Below are 22051 nucleotides of genomic sequence, written 5' to 3'. Positions count from 1 at the left end.
GGAAGTAATTTATTCGCTTTACTTGCTTTAGTGAGCTGAAGATTGAATCATTTTAGTGAATCGGTTCTTTCAATCTCTAAATGACTCTTTATTGGAGATTGGATGTTAAACAGAGCTTGAAATCAAGTGGAGCGTCTTCCCAGAAGGGTGGCGGTTCCTTTAACAGGAAATGTGGCCTAAATACACTGAAAAACCTTATAGTCAGGGGTAATATTTGTATATATTTTATAGCGTAATAGTTTTTATCAGTATTGTATGCTACGATGGCGATCAAATATGTAAAATAGGGCATAAGTGCAGGACACAGTAAAGGGACCAGGATACTTCATACGTTTCCAATAGATGTCATAAGCAGTCATAAGCATGTCAACCAAACATTTTGTGCATCATTTATATTTTTTTCATAAAAACCAACACCTAGCAGGTGTGATTTCTTTATTGAAGAATTGCTTTTATTGAATTCCCACATCACGTCAGTAGAAAAGGTACAAATTCAGATCGGAGACACGGCCCGCCGGCGTATTTCCGTGTCGAATCACCGTCAGAGAAATCTTTCACAGGTTCTACTCGAATAACCACACACACGATATCGAAACACCAGGTGACTCACGATACAAAGAATTGAAGTAACTGGAATTAAACAGGGTCCAAACGATTTGCCGGTTTACCTCTAATTCTACAGGATCGTCCTTATCAAAGGAAACGGAGCGCGCGAGTGGTTTTCACGTGCCCGGTTTCTACAGCGAACATGACTCGTTTACAGTTCGGAGATATTGAGAGTCGGATGTTGTTACAGAGAGTTTGTCGTGGTTAATCGAGCAGCTTTGAGTGCTCTATTCTAGTGATGGTCCAGTCTGGTGCCACTCCTCGTGTAAACTCCCTCTGAAATCTGCAAAAGAATGTCAAATCACCTGGTTAGAACATGAAGAGCGTTTCAAAGGTTATCGATCAAACATCCTCAAATCAGTATCAATATTGTACAGATTTATTCCAAATGTCAAAAGTATTGGTACCCCCGACTTTTCCACGCATATGTGGCTCTTGCCCAAACTGTTACCACCCGATTGTATTAAATGTCTTTAAAATGTCGGAAGATTAAATTTTCCTTCACTTGAACTACCAGACTCAAACCTGTTCCAGCAGGAAGATGCTCCTGTGCACAAAGCCAGCTCCATGAAGATATGCTTGACATGGGTTGGAGTTTAAGATCTTCTGCTGTAGAGCACCAACCCTATTGAACAGCATTACCTGCACCCCCAGATATTTTGCAACACGAGTTTTCTTTTGGGGGCCACAAAAGGATTCACCCTACACAAGGGGACCTCCTGCTGAAATCTGACCCAGAGCGAGTCTAGAATTGAATAAATCGACATAGTGTGCTTTTTGGACATGTTTTGCTCCGAATATTTGAGGACTCACTCGTAATTGGCCGTGAGCAGCCTCTTGCTCTCCGGTTTCTCCCCGTCTTTCCCAATGGCTACCTGGAAGATCCGCGCTCCATCTACGATGTCGTCGGGCAGCCGGGCACTGGTTAGATACCAGAAGCGCATCAGGATGCTGACAAACTTTCTCCCTGTCGACGAGACAAAATGTTTTCAGTTGTTCTTTTCGCCTCATGTCTCAAAAACATTACCAATGAAATGGTGGATTCCATGCACATTTGGCAACCCGGTCCTAATTTAACCTTCATTTCGAATTAAAGATCACCGGTTTGGTCCGGTGCATCCTGGAAAAGGAGTCAGACAGGAACTAATTACAGCTCGTCCATACCATCGTTCTCGTAGCAAAACCCCACGTCCGCCGGCATGGTGTACATGATGTCATCCGGATCAGCCGAAAGGGCTCCTTTGTAGCTCGACGGGAGATCGGCACACTTCTCCTGCAGTTTACTGATCAACTAGGAAAAAAGATCACCGCTCAAATGACAATCTAAATGTAATAGGGCTGCAAATTTCTGGGGATTTTCAAGACTGGGAACTTAAATGTAGTTGGGGGGAAAAGAATATTTCGAAGGATCTTAAGTAGAAAATATCTTTAGAAAATTAAATAGCAAATAAAAAAAACACATACATACATTATATATATATTTAATATTTAATTAATAAATGGAAATAATAAAATAGTTCACATTTATGTGTATGTGTGTATGTATATATATTATATTATATACACATAATATACACATAAAGGTGAACTATTTGATAAAATGATCCATTTAATTAATTTTATTTAATATTATTTAAAAAATATATAATATCAATAAAAAGAATTTGTTCTGCTTCAAAAGTCAAAAATTCCATATTTTTTTTTTATTTGTATTCATTTGCATGCAGTTTATATACATTTCCCCAAATTTCTAATTTATTCCTACAAATTCCCATCAATTCCTCGTAAGTTTCCAACTTGCAATATTACATATACATTACATTACGTACTTACATCTTTAGCGACAAGACCTTCGAGCTCTTCGAACTGGCACCGAGAGAGCAATCGAGATACGTGTGCAAATGCCTGAAATGGGAAAGAAAAGAAAAAACTGTACCTAATACTGTATTAATGGGTCAGAAATATACGTTTGAATGTCGTCTAGGATTCAATGCATGCTGATCCGGGGTCTGTCGAGGTTTGCTGAGCTCTGTGGAGGTCCTCTAAAGTTTGTAGAAGTCCTCTAGGGTCTGTAGGGGTCCTCTGAAGCAGTCTGTGGAGGTGTGCTAAGGTCTAAAGGTTACAACACATGATAATGAGGCCTGTTTCTTCCCAACAGACTGATTTCCCACTTCGGGTAGTTCGTTACACATTGGATACACACTCAGACCCAGAGGAGGCCTTCAACAGCTCCACTGGATTAAGGGCAGCGCCGTGTTTCTGGTCCTATCATCTAACAGAGGGTTCCCAAGTCCGACAATTCAGGATTCTGTAGTGCATTTCAATATTTTGAACGTTTTCCTGCTGAGGTTTGCCAACCTCTTCTGAAGTCAGCAGAGGTCGTGAGACGTCCGGCGAGGTCGTGAGAGGTCCGGCGAGGTCGTGAGAGGTCCGGCGAGGTCGTGAGAGGTCGTGAGAGGTCCGGCGAGGTCGTGAGAGGTCCGGCGAGGTCGTGAGAGGTCCGTTGATCTCTATGTATGTAAATGCACTGATGCTGATGTTGTTGTTGATGGTGGTGGTGGTGGGCGAGACAAAAAAAATGAAGCCCTACTCACCTGTTTCGCTCCGTCGGTAAACTCATCGATGCTGAAGTCCTTGTCGAAGTAAGCCCGTATGATGAAGAAGGAGAATTTGGTCCGGAACCAGACGAACGGGTTTGGAATGCCGACCACCACAACCTTCCGCGTCTGTCTGTGTCCTTCTCTGTCCGAGCTGCAGTACCGGACTCCGGATACAACACATGATAACGAAGCCTGTTTCTTCCCAACTGACTGATTTCCTACTTCGGCTAGTTTGTTACATCTTAAATACGCGCTTAGACCCAGAACAGGCCTTCTACAGCTCCATCGGAATAAGGGCAGCGCCATGTTTCTGGTCCCATCGTCTAACAGTCCGTCCGGCTTCCAAGTCCGAGAATTTAGGTTCCTATGGTGTATTTCAATATTTGAGAACGTTTAATGTTTGGCCTAAACAGACACTGTTATATTTGTATAATGTTTTTTACATATGCATTTATAAAGTGTCCGAAGTGCTTTTGTATGAGTTTATAATCTATAGCATGTATAACATGTATGTGTTTTCGGGGAAGGTAATAAGTTATGCACGGAGAGTTCAAATAGCCTCATATTCTCCATGTAGGTGCACTTCGAAGGGTGGAAAAGAAGCGGAAGTTGCAGCCTTCATAGTGCTTTATGTGTCTATTTGGGATTGAGCCAAGATGAACGCAAACACGTGGGACAACAAGAGCTTGAGAAGGTGGAAGAAGATTTCTGGATGGAAAGACAGGAAAGGGTCGAGGTCTCCGTGTCCACACATGTGGATAAGGAGCTTTTCATGAAGGAGATCTACCCTCTGGTAAAAAGAAGAAAATGCACACGATTTATAATACACCCAGTAGCAGTTCTGTTAATGAAAGTGGACCATGTTGTCTTCCTGTTGGAGGTTGACATGTCCCTCATCCCTCCATCCATCCCTGGTTTATGGTGGGATTCACCCTGATGGAGATGCCCGATCACACATAACTACACTTACACGCACATAGGGAGTTTAGATCTTAGCCACTCCTCCTTATGTGGAAGGAAACCAGAGAACCCAGAGGAAACCCCATGACGTGACAGTGAAGCCAAGTTTAAGTTCAAACCTGAAGACTATCTGCTACCTCCTGCACCATTTTGGATGAAAAGACAGGAAAGAGTCGAGGTGTGAACACAGATGTGGATAAGGAGATGTTTTATTAATAGAAGTGGACCATGGTGTCTTGAGATGTCCCTTATCCCTCTGTCCATGGATGATGGAGTCACCCTGGATGAGATGCCAGTTCACACACTTCGATGCGTATTAGTGATGGAAAGTTTGGATCATTGTAGTACTCGGTTCTTCGAATCTCGTTCATCAAAACGAACGAATCTTTTTTTTAGTCATTTAGTTCATTTTGTTCCTTTAAACACCTTCATAGCATAAATAAGATTTTTTAGTCTGATGAAAGAATGACTCGGACCAGACAACTCATCAGATGAGCTACTCAATTCTGTTTCCTCTACATAAAACAAAAATCCTAAATAGATTTTGCGATGCTCCGCCCATGCACATGCGGTAGAAAATGAATCATTTGAGTCACATTAAAGACTCGTTTCAAACGAACGAATCGTTCATTTAGATCTTAGTGTTCTCCTGCATTATAAACTCACCCGTGTGTATTTTTTTTTCTTTCTGCAGAGGAAACCCGTAGTGCTCAAAGGAGTGTCTTTAGGACCATGTGTGGAGAAATGGACAGTGGATTACCTTGCAGGAAAAGGAGGTGACCGTGAGGTCAAGGTTCACGTTTCCTCCGTTCCTCAGATGGACTTTCTGCGTAAGAACTTTATATACAGGTAAACACCTGAAGAAAGTGGCTGTCGAAAGTTCGGAAGGTTTTTACGAGAGACACTGAGACACTTAGATATGAACATTGATGGGGGAAAAAGTGTCCAGATGTTTCACTTTCACTTCATTTCATTTCATGCATTATTTCTTTTATTTAAGGTGCAATTAGAACAGATAAAAATGGGTTCAATTGCGATTAATCACTCATAAGAATCGTGCGATTTAATCGCGATTGAACATTCGATTAACAGCCCTGAATATATATATCTGGTTGTACCCAGAGCTCCAGAGTCCCTGGTCTCCTTTGGGTTCTCTGAGCTCAGCTAGGGGCCATCTAGCAGGCATCCAATAACGTCGGCATTTTCGTGTCCTTTGATTGGAAGGTCCAAGAGTTAAAGCACATCTGTAGCAAATATGTTTGTGTAGATTGGCTGATGGAGAAGAAGAAATTGATCTGTACTTACAAGATTGACTTTTCGAGAAAAGCTGGACATCTTGGGGAAACAAACCGTTTCTCCTTTTTGCGTTTTCTTTCCTGTCAAATTTGCACAAAATCACACAATTTGCTTCAATTTGAAATCCCCTCTACCACGAGAACCATAATCCACTGAAATGAAAGCACAGAATTGCCTGTGATCTTGTGATGAGGTTAATATCGATGCTTCTGCCAGAGATGTATGTGCAGTTGCGGCTCCAGTGAAAGGAGACTTGTTGAATTGTGTTTTACCGCGTCGCTCTATAATATTTCTATTACTGTGGCGTCATAACGCGTGCATGAAGAGGTGGATCGATTTAGACATCACTGAAGGAACAGGTATGAAACGAACTGTTCACAATCTCAATGGTTAAATGGATAAATGTGTATAGATCTGTCGTTTTCTACGTCCCAGGACTTTACCGTTTGACAAGTTTGTCCAGAGAGCTGCAGCAGAGGGAGAACATAAAGAGTTCTTCATTTCTAAGGTACATTTCAGAAACATGACACAAACCAGGTGGGAGATTTGTAAATTCCTGTAGTTAATATCTTATTTTAAATGATGAAATAATTATCTTTGAGAGTTATAACACTGAGTTGTGGACTTTGTGCCTCTTTTGATGTTTGGAATTGTACACGTGAGAATAATTCCCGGTTTCTAATTCTGACTTGTCATGACGTCTTTCAATAGAATGAGAGTTATTACTTACGATCGCTCGGAGAAGACGCACGCAAGGTACAGTCCCTTCTCTTATTATATATACTGTATATAGACAGTGTAACAGTACAATAAAATTCACGGTTTTGTACGTACCTCAGTTCGGTTCAATTTCGGTTCAGCAAGAGGGAAGAAATGTAAAACGTAAAATTGTTTGTCGTTTATTTTGACTCGGTTTATTATTATTAACATTTGTGAATATCAACAGTTAAAAATTGTTTAAAACTTTTTCAAATGCAATGCCTGCTTGGTTCAAATAAAAAAAAAAAATTATAAAAATAAAATCAATGAAATGAAATTAATGCAATACATTTTTTTTTGTTATATTGATCCAATTCAATTAGCGATTACATCGGCACAAATTAAATCGAATAAATACATTGGAAAATGACATTTAATTTTCATATGTTACACCCCTTTTTGTACAGTGTTTTTTTTTTTTTTATCTTTTTTTACATTAAATCTTCTAAAGATATGTTCTACTTAATAATTCTACTTATTTCAACATACATTAACAAATGTCTTCATTTTAGAAACACAAAATATTTATTTATTCCTTCGATTAATTTATTCATAAATGTATTCATTCCGTCTGTCATTCATTCATTCGGTCGATAAATCAATATGCGGAATTGTGAGGACCGCAAGATTTTTTTAGTCTCTGCCTCGCACTTTGTCACTTCATTTTTTTTAATTATTATTAAAGCCGAAAAGAAAGTATAGTATTAAATTTGAAAACATACAAAACTAGGACAGGGGTATAAAAAAAAGAAGAAGAGTTAGCGCAGTGTCACTGTGTCTGCTCACTCTGTACTGAAAATACGATTTGTAGTGCGTTGTAAAAAATATTTTGCACATGCGTGGAATCGCTGCCACTTCCTACCATCGCAAAAACTAGCAATATGGATTCATTTGCATTTGCTTCAAGTAAAGGAGAAAATTCTGACAATTCGAGGGAGTGAATGAATAAAGGATGGAAAGAATGACGACATTTGTTAAAATATGCTGAAGTAAGTAGAACAGTTAAGTAGATCATATCTTTATTAAAATTAAATATTGTAAATGTAAAACACACAATTGTTTACACACCTGTATTACCCAAATAAGGTCTAACTTCTTTTAATGTAATTTATTTAATTTAATAAAAAAAAAGTATTTTATTTAATTGTATCTAATCATTTGAATCTGTGCGTGTTTAATCGATTGTTCGATTTAATCAATATAATAAAAAAGTTATGTTAATCATAAAAAACTGCGTTAATAAAATAAAAAAAAAACACGACAAACAATTTTACATTTCCGCTAAACGTAAGGAAATCGAACCCGAACCGTGACTTTAATACCGTGAATTTTACTGTTAAAAAAAAAATACAATAAAATAAAAAAATCTCTTCTACACGTTTCCATTTTCAACCAGGAGCCTGCTGACCTGAAGAAACAGTTTCCTGACCTGGCCCAAGACTTCCACATCCCTCCGTTCTTCGACCCCGAGCAGTTTTTCTCCAGCGTTTTCCGCATCAGCTCAACTGGCTTGCAGCTATGGACCCACTACGACGTGAGGAGAATCGAATAATCACGCTATTCCTCATCACCCTGTTAAACTAAAAACTAGTCGGTTAAACAGGGATCCAGTTCTGAGCTTCGTTGTCCAGCTGCTACTATGGAGCCACCATTAAAAACCTGTAGGCTTTGGATTGGCGTACCGTCCAATCATCACTCGTGATTGGCAGTTTTGGTTTTTAAAAAAAATACAAACACAGATTTTTTTAATGTTGGAGGTTTCGCTTTTATAATTATTAGAGTAGAGGAAATGTATTTGTGCGTCACTTCTAGATTGCGTATTGAGAACACATTGCGGTTGTTTATCCAACTTTCCGATCAGCCAATCGCGTAGCAGGAAAACAATGCAATGCAAAAAAGAACACTTTGGATGTCGGATGTTTTTGGATACGGTTTAGGAATAAATGATGTGGATGCACATCATCCCTGAGTCTATTGGGAAACTGAAAGGTCTTAAGACTGAGCTTGAAAATCTTGCCTTTTAATTAGGTAATGGACAATCTTCTGGCTCAGGTGACCGGGAGAAAAAGAGTCGTTCTTTACAGCCCCCAAGACGCCCTACACCTGTACTTGTCAGGTGAGTAAATCTTGAACATTTCATCAGATTATCAATAAGACAACCCCGTACAACTGTGTTCTCTTCCACCAGGCGACAAGTCGGAAGTTTTGGACGTGGACTCTCCGGACTTGGAGCGCTATCCGGATTTTGTGAACGCGCGTCGACACGAGTGTGTTTTAGAACCAGGCGACTTGCTGTTTATCCCTGGTAAGATGGGTTTTAGCGAATTCGAAAACGGCTGCAAAATTCTTACGCCATTGGCCGCGGTATCGTTTTGATATGCACTATCACCGTCCAGAATCGTGTTTATTTCTCGCTGAGATCTTGTATCGATAATGGGAGAGACAGGCCGCTGCCTAAAGTCGTCTCCAGCACATTTAAAAGATTGTAAAGGTGGGGTGAAGGTCTGGACTCATTGCTGAACTTTTACTCCTGGACCAACTGAAGCAACCACAGATCATTACACTGCCCCCACAGGCTTGTACAGGAATGACATTTCAGCTGCCTCTTTTCCTAATCTTAATTTTCTTATATCTCATTAACAGGGTAAATCTGGACTCATTATTAATAATTATTATATAATTACCATATTAATACATTTAAATAATAACTATTTACTAGAAGGCTTGATTTTTTGATGTTTTATACACTCATGGCATACACGTTTTCTTTTTTGTTTTGTTTTTTAAATAAATAAAACGTTAAACCTTTTTTTTTTTTTTTCCCAAAAAAAAGCTCTTTGGTTTCACAACACGTTGGCTCTCCAGTTCGGCATCGGAGTCAACGTGTTCTGGCGCCACCTGCCCCTTGACAGCTACGACAAGAAGGACCCGTATGGGAACAAGGACCCGGTGGCAGCAACGCGGGCCTTGCAGACCCTGGAGCGGGCTCTGGGAGCTCTGGATGAGCTTCCGGACGAATACCGGGACTTCTACGCCCGCCGCATGGTGTCGCGCATTCAAATCCAGGCGTACTCCGGTGCAGGTGCACTCCCTCATCTGCAGTGATGTAGCAGACGAAAGACAGATTCCAACGATGGCCAGATGTTTCTGGGATGTTTTATTATAAGTCACAGTGAAATTTCCCTGTGGAAAAAAAGAAACCGTTTATGGGAAATTGGCGGTTTGTTTCATTATATATACGAAATTATACATGGTAGAGGTGATTTTTATTTCCTGTTTAGTTTTATTGCATTTCTTTTATATACTATTCACTAATTATATATGAAATGCAATAAAACTAAAAAACTGTGTGGTGTGTGTGTGTGTGTGTGTGTGTGTGTGTGTGTGTGTGTGTGTGTGTGTGTGCGTGCAATTTTTTCAAGCATTTTCGACTGCATGTATGTGACATTTTTGTTTTTTTTATTATGAACATCAACAGTTGAAATTTTGTAAACAATAAAATAAAAAAGTTAAATAATTTATTAAATATTATATACAAATAAAAACAGAATCAATGAAACGAATGCCATACATTTTTTTATTACATTGATTAAATTGAGTAATCGTTTAAATCGGCACAAATTAAACGGAATAAATAAAATGAAATAAATGGAAAAAATTGTAATAAATAGTTTACATTTGTTAGACCCCATTTGGACGATACAGATGTGTGTATGTGTGTGTGTGTGTGTGTGTGTGTGTGTGTGTGTGTGTGTGTGTGTGTGTGTGTGTTTGATTTACATTTACTATTTAATTTTGTAAAGTTAATAATTGTTCTACTTATTTCAGCTTACTAACAAATGTCTTCATTCATTCGCTCGATCGATATGCGGAATTGACGGGATTTAAAGCTTTTACGAGAAATTTTTGAAACTACATAAAACACTAAAGAATCACTAGCGTTGGCGATGGCATGAAGTGGCAGCAATTTCGCACATGCCACAGTGACAACTGCGCTAACTCTAGTTTCTTTTTTATACCACTGGCCTGAAAAGTCCACACATCCTTCACTTAAGTAGAAGTACAGATACTAATGTTTTAATAGACGGGTAAAAGTGCTGACTAGACATTTTCACTCAAGTTAAAGAAGTTTGATATCTGATATGTATTTAAGTAAAAAGTAGTCATTACTACTACCTGTTTTAGTGTCACGCTGATAACTGGACTTCACATTATATTAATATATTAATACAAAATCATTTAAAATTTTGTTATGACTGTATCCACACTGAACATCTACATATGGAACACAAGCAGAGAAAAGACGATGATGATCAGGAATGTGTCTGTTCTCAGTCATGTTTACATCACTGACTCCCTCTGTCTCATCCATGTTAACCCCAGACTTCTTACTGCCTTCTGCCCTGCTCGTTATCATCTCCGCAAACTAGTCTACGTCTGTCATGTGTGAGAGCCAGGAAATGATACACCAGTGGTTTGAAAAAAGCAGGAAATGGACCAGCCTTCACTCCCCACGTGCATCAATAAGCCTCGACCCTTCATGACCCTGTCACCGGTTCACCACTGTTCCTTTCTTCCACCACTGGATACTAAAAACTGCAGACCAGGAACATACTACAAGAGCTGCAGTTTTGGAGACGCTCTAACCCAGACATCTAGACGTCACAATTTGACGCTCAAATCCTTACGCAATTTTTCCCGCTTTTAACATCAACTTTAAGGACAAAATGTTCACTTGCTGTCTAAAAATATATCCACACACTAACAGGTGCCATGATGAAGAGATCATCGGTGTTCTTCACGTCACCGCTCAGATGTATAGACATCCACCTGTCACAAAGATGCATTACCACCTACATTTTGCACCTCTGTTGAAGATGTCATTAAGGTTCAACACTATTCTACCCGCATCTGCTGCTTTTTGTTTATCACCTAAATGACACACACACACACACACACACACACACACACACACACACACACACACACACACACACACGTACAACAAATGTTAACTTCACAGAGTTGTTAGACGTGTGACGTAATGCTATTGTGACGTCACCGAAGGGCCGCCGTACAAAAGCGTGGAGAAAAACGACGGACTTGCAGTTTACCGTTCGACCTGCAGTGTACGGATAAATCACGTTTTATCATGTCGGCACGCGATTTTAAAATACGTTTATTTCTGGAGGATGTAATGCGCCCCCTGGTGTACACTGGCGTTACTGTGGGCTTTTTTATAGGCGCATCCGTCGCCACAGGCCTTTTTTTTTTTTTTACGATGCAGTATAACAACAGGAACCGGACACTAAGAGCCGTGAACAGGAATCTTGAGGTACTACTCAAACATCCTCTGTTGATGCTTTAGGAGAAAATTTTTAAATAGCAAAAATAACACGATTGGTAAAACTGTCATTACTCGATCCGTAACCGTCAACACGATTTGTACTGCGCATGTGCGCAAATGCGTCCACTTACAATATTTGCGCACATGCGCAGTACAAAACGTCTCCCACTTAACAGTTGTTTCAGCACAACTTAACAAGATGTCTGCATTTAAGAAACACACAAGATAGTTATTTATTCATTTCATTTATTTATATATTTATTTTTTATACCACTGGCCTGAAAAGTCCACACATCCTTCACTTAAGTAGAAGTACAGATACTAATGTTTTAATAGTAAAAGTGCTGACTAGACATTTTCACTCAAGTTAAAGAAGTTTGATATCTGAATAAATCCATCCATGCTGACTAGACATTTTCACTCAAGTTAAAGAAGTTTGATATCTAAATAAATCCATCCATGCTGACTAGACATTTTCACTCAAGTTAAAGAAGTTTAATATCTAAATAAATCCATTTCTTACATCCTTTATTCATTCATTCATTCATTATTCCATCAGTCAGGAATTTCTCCCTTTCAAAATCTCCAAATCCTTTTGTCTCTGTATGTAATTCCAGATGTTTAGATCAGGGCTCTGTGGGGGTGAAAACTATTACTTTCAGGACTTTTTGGACAACTGTCTTCAGCATAGAGAACAACAAAGTGTTGTTTTGTATGTTGAAGCCAGTTCACAGTAGGAATAGAATTGAAGTATGGATTAGTAGCCATCTTGGTTTAGTTTTTCTTTACTTGGAATAAATCCCCAACCTCTTTGCTCTAGAACCCCCAAACACCAACATAAAACAGGTCATGGAGGCTTCCACCTCTATGACCTGTTTGACTGTGGGTGTAAGGCATTCTGCTAACATCCTGTCTCCTGTTCATCACCTTGCACAAGTTCTTCTCTTAGAGACAAAAATGTCAAATTTGGAGGCGATATGGTCCTTTAGACAGAAGAGTACGCTGTAACTGGACCTAAAGGACTCAATGAGTGAATGTGAATCTAAAAGAAAAATAACTTTGGTTTTCAGGATCCGAAGCAGTCTAAGAAAAGGAATCGGAGCCAGGAGAGGTTAATTGCTCAGATGCAAAGCGAGATATCTGTCCTGAAGCTCAAAGTGAGGAAGCTGGATCAGCTCGTAACGAAGTACATCGAGAACAAAAATACAACCCAGGTAGAAGAGAAACGTTGATTTTAAGAGCAATACGAGTCGCAAACCTCGAAAACTCTCATATGTACAATATGTACTCTAATGCCGTGTTTCATTGGAATATACGGGGGAAAAAGTCACCTGCAGGACCCAAGAACGAAAGTTAAACTTTTTTAAGTCAACGTTTGGAAGGTTGTGAGTTCAAATCCCAGCACCATTAAGCTGTCACTGCTGGGCTTTCGAGCCAGGTGCTTACCCTTTTTTTGAAAGCTTCTCTGGATAAGTGCATCTGCTAAATGGTGTAAATGTAAAATCTGTCCTGAATACTTTATTTTATTGCCTTTTATTGTGAACAGCCTGAGATAATCTAATCAGCATCTTGATGTGCCACACATGTGAGGTGGATGATTGTCTCAGCAAAGGAGAAGCGCTCAATAGGGTTTTTGTAAAATGGGGTCAAAAACAAAAGGGTTGCGTTTATAATTTGGTTTAGTATACTTAATAATAAAATTTCCCCCCTTTCCAAACATGGCTGAGATGCTCCTGTGTGAATAAGAAAAGTTTTTTTGCAGTGGTGGACAAAGTACCACTTATGCACCAGGTAAAATATGACTCAGGTAAAAGTAAGTGCCCCCTTTAAACTTTTACTTGAGAACAAGCACAAAAGTATTTGCCTTCAGATGTACTTAAGTATCCAAAGTACTATGATTCATTATAACTATACCGTTCCTATTATCATTTTTGTCACAAGACTCTTTACTTAATCAACTCGGTTTATGTGAAAAGACTCTCAGTGCACTCATTTGAGTTACTCTCAGTGCACCGCTCTATTAATAGAATGATATTAATGAGTCAAACACTGATTGATTTCTATTCAAATGATCATGAGCCCAAAACCTTCTTTTCAACGACGGCAAAAAGGACACAGGCTTTGCGGCGAGTTCGAGTCAGGAGTTTCTTCCTTAATTTATAACCAGCCCAGCCAGGAGTTAATTCATTGTAAACGCTTGTAAAAGCACATCTATGGCTGTTTTTATTTGAACAAAAAGAGATTTTCTCATGTTTTTAATGATGTCACTAATTGATTGAACTTTTGCTTCATTGCTGTGTTTTCGGAACAACAAGAAGAACAACTGGAAGAAGAACAGGTCATGGAGCCGTTAACTCCCCGAAACGAGCGGACTGGTGCCATTCAGGGGTTGTCTCGCATGGATCAGTTGCAACTGAGTGATCTTTAGGGCACCTGGGAGATCGGTTTTAAGCCCCTATAGCTCCAGGGTGGCTCGATACTGGGACGGTGAACTATTACTGCAATATTTCATTTCAGTGATGTTTCAACAAATGTTTCTTGGCATCTGTGGCACAGGAGAATATCCAGTTGTTAATCACACTGCCCCTGGTGGTTAGGAGTAGAAAAGGCCTACGTATAACGTGCAGATGTTCAACATGAATAGTGATTGGAATAAACATTCTGACCAAAAAAACAAAAAAACAAAGGTGAAAATCCATACAGATGCAAATAATCATTGTTGACTTTTTCCTTTACATTCATTTTTACTTGCTTTAAAAAAGTCGGTATCAAAAGGTTTTAAAACTAGCGCGCCACAGATCCAGTCCTCCCTCAGACGCCATAAAACTTGGCAGTAGAACTCTATATCCCTGGTGGATCATCGGAGTTGTCAGATAACTTCTATATATAATGGTGAATTGTGTGTGAACTTAATGTGAAGTGTGTAGACAGAAAGTAAAGTGTATGTGGAAAAAATGTGAAGTGTGTGGATTAAAAGTGAAGTGCAGAAGTACAGGTGTTCCTATTAAACTGCATTCAGTATATTCATACCTGGTGGTTCATTCGTGTGTGATCGATTCTAATGCGATTTGCATCTCGACACGTAGTCGACGAAAGTTACATCTGGAGCAGCTACCGCTGCGATTCACCCCATTACGATGCAGTGCGATCCGATTTCAACTTGATGCGTTGCAATGCCAATGCTTTGTATCCATCCATTGCACACTTTTTGAAACTGACTGACTTTTATGCAGATGCGTGAATCTTCTCATTCCTAGTGCATACAGACCCACTTTAGAACCACAAGATGGCAGTATATATGCTGAAAAGCTTTGTTCGCTTTTTAATGCTGGAAGACAGCAATAAGTGTGGTGTGTCCAGGCCACAGTGTGTCAACATTCATTACCAGCGAGATCGTGTGAGGGGCCTCAGGAAGGGGATTTCAAGGGAGGAGAGATGGAAAAGAGGGGAAGGAAAAAGGAAGGAAAGGAGAGGGAATAAGAGCTGAGGCGTGAAGCAGCCAAGACCAGAATGTCCTCAAAACTCAACTGCTGTTGGAGGAAATAGGATTGATGGTGGGTTTCTTGTTATATTGTTATATTATGTAATCACTATAGTGTTTCTTTAGAGGCCTTTGATTTGTATTACTTTATGCAATGCATTGATGATTTGTTGTCTTATTCTCTCGCTATTATATGTGCTCTGACCATTAAATTCTCCAATGTATTGAACAAATGGTTAGGAGTGTGCAGTGGTTATACAGAGGGGTGGGACTGTGGACATTAGGGTGGATGCTTGTGGGTGTTTATGATGTCAGCTGACTGTCTGCCATCGTTTTCCGGTTTGAGAGAACAGATGCCTTTTAAATATATAAGGCTTTTGACAGAAATCAAAACTGAACGTTTTCGGTTCATAGACCGTTTTGCTGAGAAAAACATCTATACCACTACATCATTTGCAGACAAACATCAAATAAAATATTAAAAGACTTAAACCAAAAGACCTCAGTGAAATTATTGTCAGGATAGATGTTTTATTGAAATCCTTTATTTGTCAAAAAGAATGCCTTTTTTTTATTAGTGATTTCAAAGATTTATTGTGGTCCAGATTCACGTTTGGTTCTCTTTGTGTCTTGCAGTGAGTGGTCGTAAATAATCGAGGCCGTATTCCTAAGGTGGGTTTTCTCCAGGGTGAACGTTAGCCTTGACGACGGTTACATAATCCCCGAGCAGAAGGCAGTAAAGGATTCTTTGTGATCATGTCACATGTTGATTCATTCAGACTGACTAACCCATTTGTCCTTGTAGGCCAGTGGCAGCAATGGAAAGTCTGACTTGCTTCCTTGAAACCTTTAAAAAGGGAAGCAGACAGAGACGATGGATGCGTAGAGATGTTTCTCAGAGTCAGTGTTTCTTCTGTATGAAGCAGACTGAGGAAAGTGTGTCCCAGTTTAAGAACTGATTGGCCAGCTATGCTAGTTACTATAGTCCAATTGTACAGAATGTCTCAGAAAACAAGTTTTTTTTCCCCCCCTTAGCATTGAGCAAAACGGCAAATAAAATGTAGTAAGAACCCGTATGCAGGGAAAAGGTTGTCTTTGAGGACTGTCATTGCTGGAACTGGATTAAGGCTTGTATAGAAAAAAAGAAAAAGCTTTCAAAATAGACCATTTACTCGCATACAAATAAGTGGGAAAATATAATAGATCAGTAAAGACAAACATCTTGGGTATATAATAAAAGAAATAGACAATTCAATTCCAAAGAATTTGGGAAATATTTACAAAGTAAAACAGAATGCAAAGATTTGCAATTTCGTACTGTTTTTAAGAAAAAAAAAATGTGGTCATTTGATGACTCTGGTTGGGACTGGGTGATCTTTACCACTGTGCAGCATCCCTTTTTTTTTATTTTATTGAACAACAGTCCATATACGTCTGGGTCCAGCTGCTGGAGTTTTGAGAGAGGAATGTCATCCTATTTGTGCCAGAATCAGCATTGAAGCTGCTCACCAGTTCTGGGTTTCCATGGTCATATTTTCCACATGATGATGTGCCACATGTTTTTAATTGGGGAGAAGTCTGGACAGCAGGCTAGCACCTAGATTCTTCTACTACTGTATAAAACCATTCTGTTGTATGCGGTTTAGCATTGTATTGCTGAAATATGCAAGTTCAAGTTTATTTCTATAGCGCTTTTCACAATGGACATTGTCAGCAGCTTTACAGAATTTAAGAATTAAAGTCAATGATGTGTGTTCATCCCTGATGAGCAGGCCGGGGCGACTGTGGCAAGGAAAAACTCCCTTAGATGTTATGAGGAAGAAACCTTGAGAGGAACCAGACTCAAAAGGGGAACCCATCCTCATTTGGGTGATATCAAGAATGTGATTTTAAATCTTACAAACAATGCAAAACACAGGCTTTTGAGCTAAGCATTGATAACAAGATAGATGATCCCGCTCCTCTTTAGTCTGGAGGACAGTGTCTATGGTTTCCAAAAGGAATTAAAAAATTTTGATTCATATGACTATAGGACAGTTTTCTACTTTGCGTCTGTCCATTTTAATTGAGCTTTGGCCCAGATAAGACTTCGACATTTCTGGATCATGTTCACATATGGTTTCTTCTCAGCATTTTAGAGATTTGATCTGCATTTTCTGGATGACATGATAAATCATGTTCACAGACAATGATTTCTGGAGGTGTTTCTGAGCCCATGCAATGATTTTTGTATTTCATTTTAGGAAAACTTTCTTTTCCAGGCTTTAGCTGCCCCTCGTTCCAACTGTGGTGTTATAGCCATCAAATTAAAATGGCCTTATTTTTTCCTTAAAATGGTACATTTGATATGCTTTCTATTATTGATTGTGAATCAAATATAGGTTTATAAGATTTGCAGGTCATATTGTTTTTATTTACAGTGGACATTTTACCCAACATTTTTCGCAATTGGGGTTGTCAATTTAATTAAATATTTATTTGTTTGGCGCTTTTAATAACGTACTTCGCCCAAGAGCAGATTTACAGAAATAAATCGTTTATAATTTCTAGATCAGCATCAGATATTAGTTACTATAAGTTTATTGCTAATTAGTGAGCCAAAGGGTTCTTTGTGAAGAACCAGACTCATCCTTATCTGGGAAACAACGAACGTCCATTCTTTTCCATTCTTTATATTGATTCCATCCCAGATCTTCTTGGGTTTAAAGTTCTCCAGCAAAACATCTCATGAATCTTTAGGTTGTCCATGTGGAACCTTCCTGACCTGCAGCCACTAATCAAAGAGAACTCCATCTAGATTAGGTCATTAGGATGAATCAGACCGGTCCAGATAGAAGAAAAATAGAGGCCAATTTTTTTTTCAGTAGTTAAACATGGACTTAAGTACTGTGCTGTACATCATAGTACATCATAAATGAAATGTGAACGATTTGTAGAATTGTAGTAACCCATCATTATCACACTTTCTTTTCCAGCAAATGTAAAGTGGATCAAGATGTAGGCCTGGCATGGATGTGAAGATGCTGCGGTTACGGCATATCTCGTGCCTCCTTCTCCTGCTACACTTTGCTAAATCTCTGCATCCCATCCAAGCCAACATCACCCTCGTCTTCGACAGCTCGGACCATGCTGATCGCTTGTGCGGGTGCAGCTGTGCGACGGAGGTGCGCAGTTGTGATGAAGCTCTCGCCAACCTAATGTGCAGCTGCGGCACCGTTTGGCGTTCGGCTCTGTCGCCTGGCACCCTGGAGGCCGAGACGCTGACTGTGTGGGCGTGGCAGCCCTGGGTCCTAAAGGAGCTGCTAAATGGTAGCAGGGTTCCGGAGCTGCAGCTGTCTCTGTGTAGCCCTACGTCACTTCTGGGGCCTTCTCAATATCTCACCATCGTGGGTCTCAGGAAGCTTCAGTTCTTCAACAATGGGGTGCCACAATACAAGAGTGAAAGAGTCCTGGACTTCGGGCTGAATGTCCAAAATGGGAATGTCAGTGTTGCATTTTTAGACTTGTGGTCCCTGAACAATCACTTGAAGGCTTACAGTGTGATTGGGCCACCGCTACAGACGCTGATGCAGCATTTCCCTTTCCTTCTACATACCAATTTAAAGCTTACTGACCAAGACAAGATCCACAAGCCATCCATCCTAACTTTCATTTACTAAAGGGAGCCTCTAGGGTTGATCAAATGTTTTTTGAGAAACATGGAGAACATGGAGAACATGGCTTCTTTCTACACTGGATTCATTCCCTACAGGCTATAAGCGCTTTATGAGTATATGGGGTGGTATCAAAAAGGTCTGTGCTCTCTGTGACTGTGCGTGCAGCCTTGTGCTGCCATCTGTTGGTGTGTTACAAAACTAGTCTTTTTGATACCACCTCATACAATACGTCTAATCTGAGGTACATTTGCACATGATCCTGTTGTTGCATTGCAGGATTTCATGAGTGAACTGTATTTTAATTCATTTCTTTTACCTTTTTCTTCACTCTCACGCATGGCTACAAAACAGAGAAAAAAATACAATATCCTGCACCGTTTTGTAAACAGGGTGCGGTTTTAGACTTGTTAAAGGAAATACTTCCTCCACTTTCAGATTTTTCTACCAAAACCACCATACTAAAAAAAAAAAAAAAGGGCAGAAGGCACTTAGAATCACTTCCTTTTTCCTTTGAGGTTGCACGCTCGGATAAATATCATTTATCATTAGCGGCACCAATTAATCGCCAGAATGACTTTCTAACTGGTTTACATGTGAACCAGTGCTATAATATAAGTGTACAAAGTAAAATTTCTATATATTTTCTCTCCAACTACTAGCACTACTAGCACTTAATTAACAAAACATTGTATACAAGGATCATTTTCCTTTTTTTGTGTAAGAATCGATGATGGCATTGCAACTGTATCTGGTGACCAAGTGTATTATTATGGGATGTAAATAGAGAAAATTGATGTACAAATTTAGCACGTGATTTAACATTAAATCCGAATGTAAAGAAAATTTTTTCGACTAAAGGCCTTTATCTAGGTTTAAATAAATTCATTCATTCATTCATTTTCTCCCGCTTATCTGTAATTCGGGTCGCGGGGGCAGCAGTCTAAGCAGGCCCCCGCCTTCGACTGCTGCCCAATCCTCACAGCACCATCCCTTACGGTCCCTCCTGCAGGTGGTGAGCCCACGGGAAGGGTTTAAATAAATGAGAAATAAATTTCCACCCTAATTGTCTGATTATTACAGTTATTAAAATTGCATTTTTTATGTTTATTTATATATATATATATATATATATATATATATGCCCAAATGCCCCAAATGACCCCGTAATCTGCTTAACTAATGCAGGTTTATTTTCAATGTTTTCTGGTTCGGTCAAAACTTAGAATACAATGAGAAACAATTCAATTTATTGTGCAAAAGTACATTTGATGACACATGAAGCTGGTCCTGATTTTTCAAACGTTTTTCCAAATGACATTTTCGTGCCTTTTTTTCCCTCTCTCGTCTTAAAACAAAGAACCAAAACAGAGGTCACCTCAGGCCAACTAGAGCCCTGTCCCGGGAATGTCTGGGAATGTCTAAGCATGCATAATTTGTGCTTTGTATTGCACGTCGCTATTGGTTACGATCTATAAAAAGTAAGCAGAGCGGTAGAAAGGTTGCAAAATTTTACCATGCATTGAATTTTTAGGATTGAATTTTTTCATATTTAGCATCTGCTAGTAATAATAAATAAGTAAGTAATAAAACTGCTTTAAAGTGGAATCTTATTTAAATACAAGACATTCAGAAGTCATTTATTCCAGTTTAGACCTCAGTGTTTTGTTATTTATTACAGATCCATTAAAAGTTACATTTAATTTATTATTACAAGTCAATACAAGTCAATTCTAGTTCTGTCGCATGATAAGCAGATATATTTATTTATTTTCAGCCCACGGCCCTCAATCTTGTTCTTATTTCTAGACTGTTTGGGTGCATTTGCAAAAGGAGACATGTCATGTATTCTATACCCGTCCATGTTTTTGGCGGGATCGTTATAAGAATAGGAATTAACCATTTTCTTTCTGAGCACTGCGGCATCAAGTTTTGCTTTCCATTGCCCTGATTATGTCATTTTAAAATGACTAATATTACCAGGAAATCTTGGGCAAGATTCTGCTCTTTTTTTTCTTTAAATCACCATTAGTGACTACTGAAATGAGTAATCTGGGGATTTTTCCTGGCCAGAAATGCATTTTTTTTTCCCTGAAATGAAACGTTTTGAGACGTCTGCACTAAACAATATGCCAAAACAGTATTAGTTTTTCAGCCACTCGGGCATTCATATTTCAATTCAGTTTTAAACCCAAAGTGGCTTTACAGATATGCATAGGCAGAGGTGGAAAAAGTAATGAAATGTTCTATTTAAGTAAAAAAAAGTACTGTTACATCAATGAAATTTTACATAAGTACAGGTAAATTTACCGTATTTTTTGTTATTATTTTTGTTATTATTATCTACTGAATTAAAAGTAAAAAGTATCTCATATAAAATCCAATTATTAGATTAAAATAAAGTGCAATAACAAAAAAATTTATAAATAATAATAAAAAAAACCCCACTACAGTCCGTTAAGAAGTCTAATGTGAGTGTAAATGCATTTTCTCGTAAAAAACTGATTTCTTTTTTATTATGGAGAAGTGCAGGTTTAGTGATACTTGGCTTGAAAACACACACAAGCCAAATGGTGAGACCTGAGATGTTGTATGGTTTAGAGACAGTGGCATTGAGTAAAAGACAGGAGATGGAGCTGGAGGTAGCAGAGCTGAAGATGTTGAGGTTTTCGTTGGGAGTGACGACGATGGACAGGATTAGAAACGAGTTCATTAGAGGACCAGTGCATGTAGGACGTTTTGGAGACAAGGTGAGAGAGGCGAGATTGAGATGGTTTGGACATGTGCAGAGGAGGGACATGGGGTATATCAGTAGGAGAATGCTGAGGATGGAGACACCAGGAATGAAGGAAAAGAGGAAGGCCAAGGAGGAGGTTTATGGATGTGGTGAGGGAAGACATGCAGGTAGTTGGAGTGATCGAGGCAGATGTAGAGGACAGGGGGGTATGGAGACGGATGGTCCACGAAAGAAGAAAAAGAAGAAGTGTGTTAGGTCTACACAAGCTAAGGAAATATCCAGGGAATGGGATAGTGCGCCCTCTATGGGTTTCATGCTACCTTCAAGAGCTCCGTTGACGTTTTCATGAACTCCAGCCAAAAAATGTCTTAAAATAAGTCCTTGAAATAATAACAATAATAATAATAATAATAATAATAATAATAATAATAATAATAATAATAAAAGCTTGATTAAACGATTTGAGTACTAAAAACAGTATAAAAAATCGCTTCTTTGTAAAAACCCATTCTTTATGGCAGAAAGTCTCCCAGATAAAAACATTGCAAAAACCTAAAAAAAAAATGTTTTAATCCTGCCTAAAAGGCAGCAAATCCAGAAATTGGGCTCCTT

General features: G+C 39.0%; 3 protein-coding genes across 4 annotated transcripts; 2 read left to right on the top strand and 1 right to left on the bottom strand.

The window, feature by feature from the left end:
• Positions 1-430: 430 nt before the first annotated feature.
• On the bottom strand, positions 431-3512 carry maip1 (matrix AAA peptidase interacting protein 1; the record flags this gene model as incomplete). Its single annotated transcript, XM_083537825.1, has 5 exons — positions 431-889; positions 1420-1573; positions 1771-1897; positions 2440-2511; positions 3201-3512. 5 exons carry the CDS (start codon positions 3510-3512, stop codon positions 811-813), a joined length of 744 nt encoding a protein of 247 aa, XP_083393951.1. The 3' UTR covers positions 431-810.
• A 352-nt stretch (positions 3513-3864) lies between these two features.
• tyw5 (tRNA-yW synthesizing protein 5) lies at positions 3865-9879 on the top strand. Its single transcript, XM_083537804.1, has 8 exons — positions 3865-3999; positions 4861-5015; positions 5898-5970; positions 6174-6218; positions 7618-7755; positions 8250-8337; positions 8410-8526; positions 9055-9879. The coding sequence occupies exons 1-8, from the start codon at positions 3919-3921 to the stop codon at positions 9324-9326; spliced, it is 969 nt and encodes a 322-aa protein (XP_083393930.1). The 5' UTR covers positions 3865-3918; the 3' UTR covers positions 9327-9879.
• Positions 9880-14890: 5011 nt separating this feature from the next.
• On the top strand, positions 14891-19546 carry LOC310724065 (exosomal polycystin-1-interacting protein-like). 2 transcript variants are annotated; one of them, XM_083537833.1, is made up of 3 exons: positions 14929-15122; positions 15686-15721; positions 18025-19546. In XM_083537833.1, exon 3 carries the CDS (start codon positions 18058-18060, stop codon positions 18706-18708), a length of 651 nt encoding a protein of 216 aa, XP_083393959.1. In that variant the 5' UTR covers positions 14929-15122; positions 15686-15721; positions 18025-18057; the 3' UTR covers positions 18709-19546. The 2 variants fall into 2 exon arrangements, with proteins under 2 accessions (XP_083393958.1, XP_083393959.1); XM_083537832.1 differs by lacking the exon at positions 15686-15721 and having other exon boundaries at positions 14891-15122.
• The last annotated feature ends 2505 nt before the right edge of the window (positions 19547-22051 follow it).

The sequence above is a fragment of the Silurus aristotelis genome (genome assembly GCF_946808225.1).
Source record: "Silurus aristotelis genome assembly, chromosome: 3".
Classification (NCBI taxonomy): domain Eukaryota; kingdom Metazoa; phylum Chordata; class Actinopteri; order Siluriformes; family Siluridae; genus Silurus; species Silurus aristotelis.
Note: the sequence above shows the minus strand (reverse complement) of the source record. Positions and strands in the feature narration are given on the sequence as shown.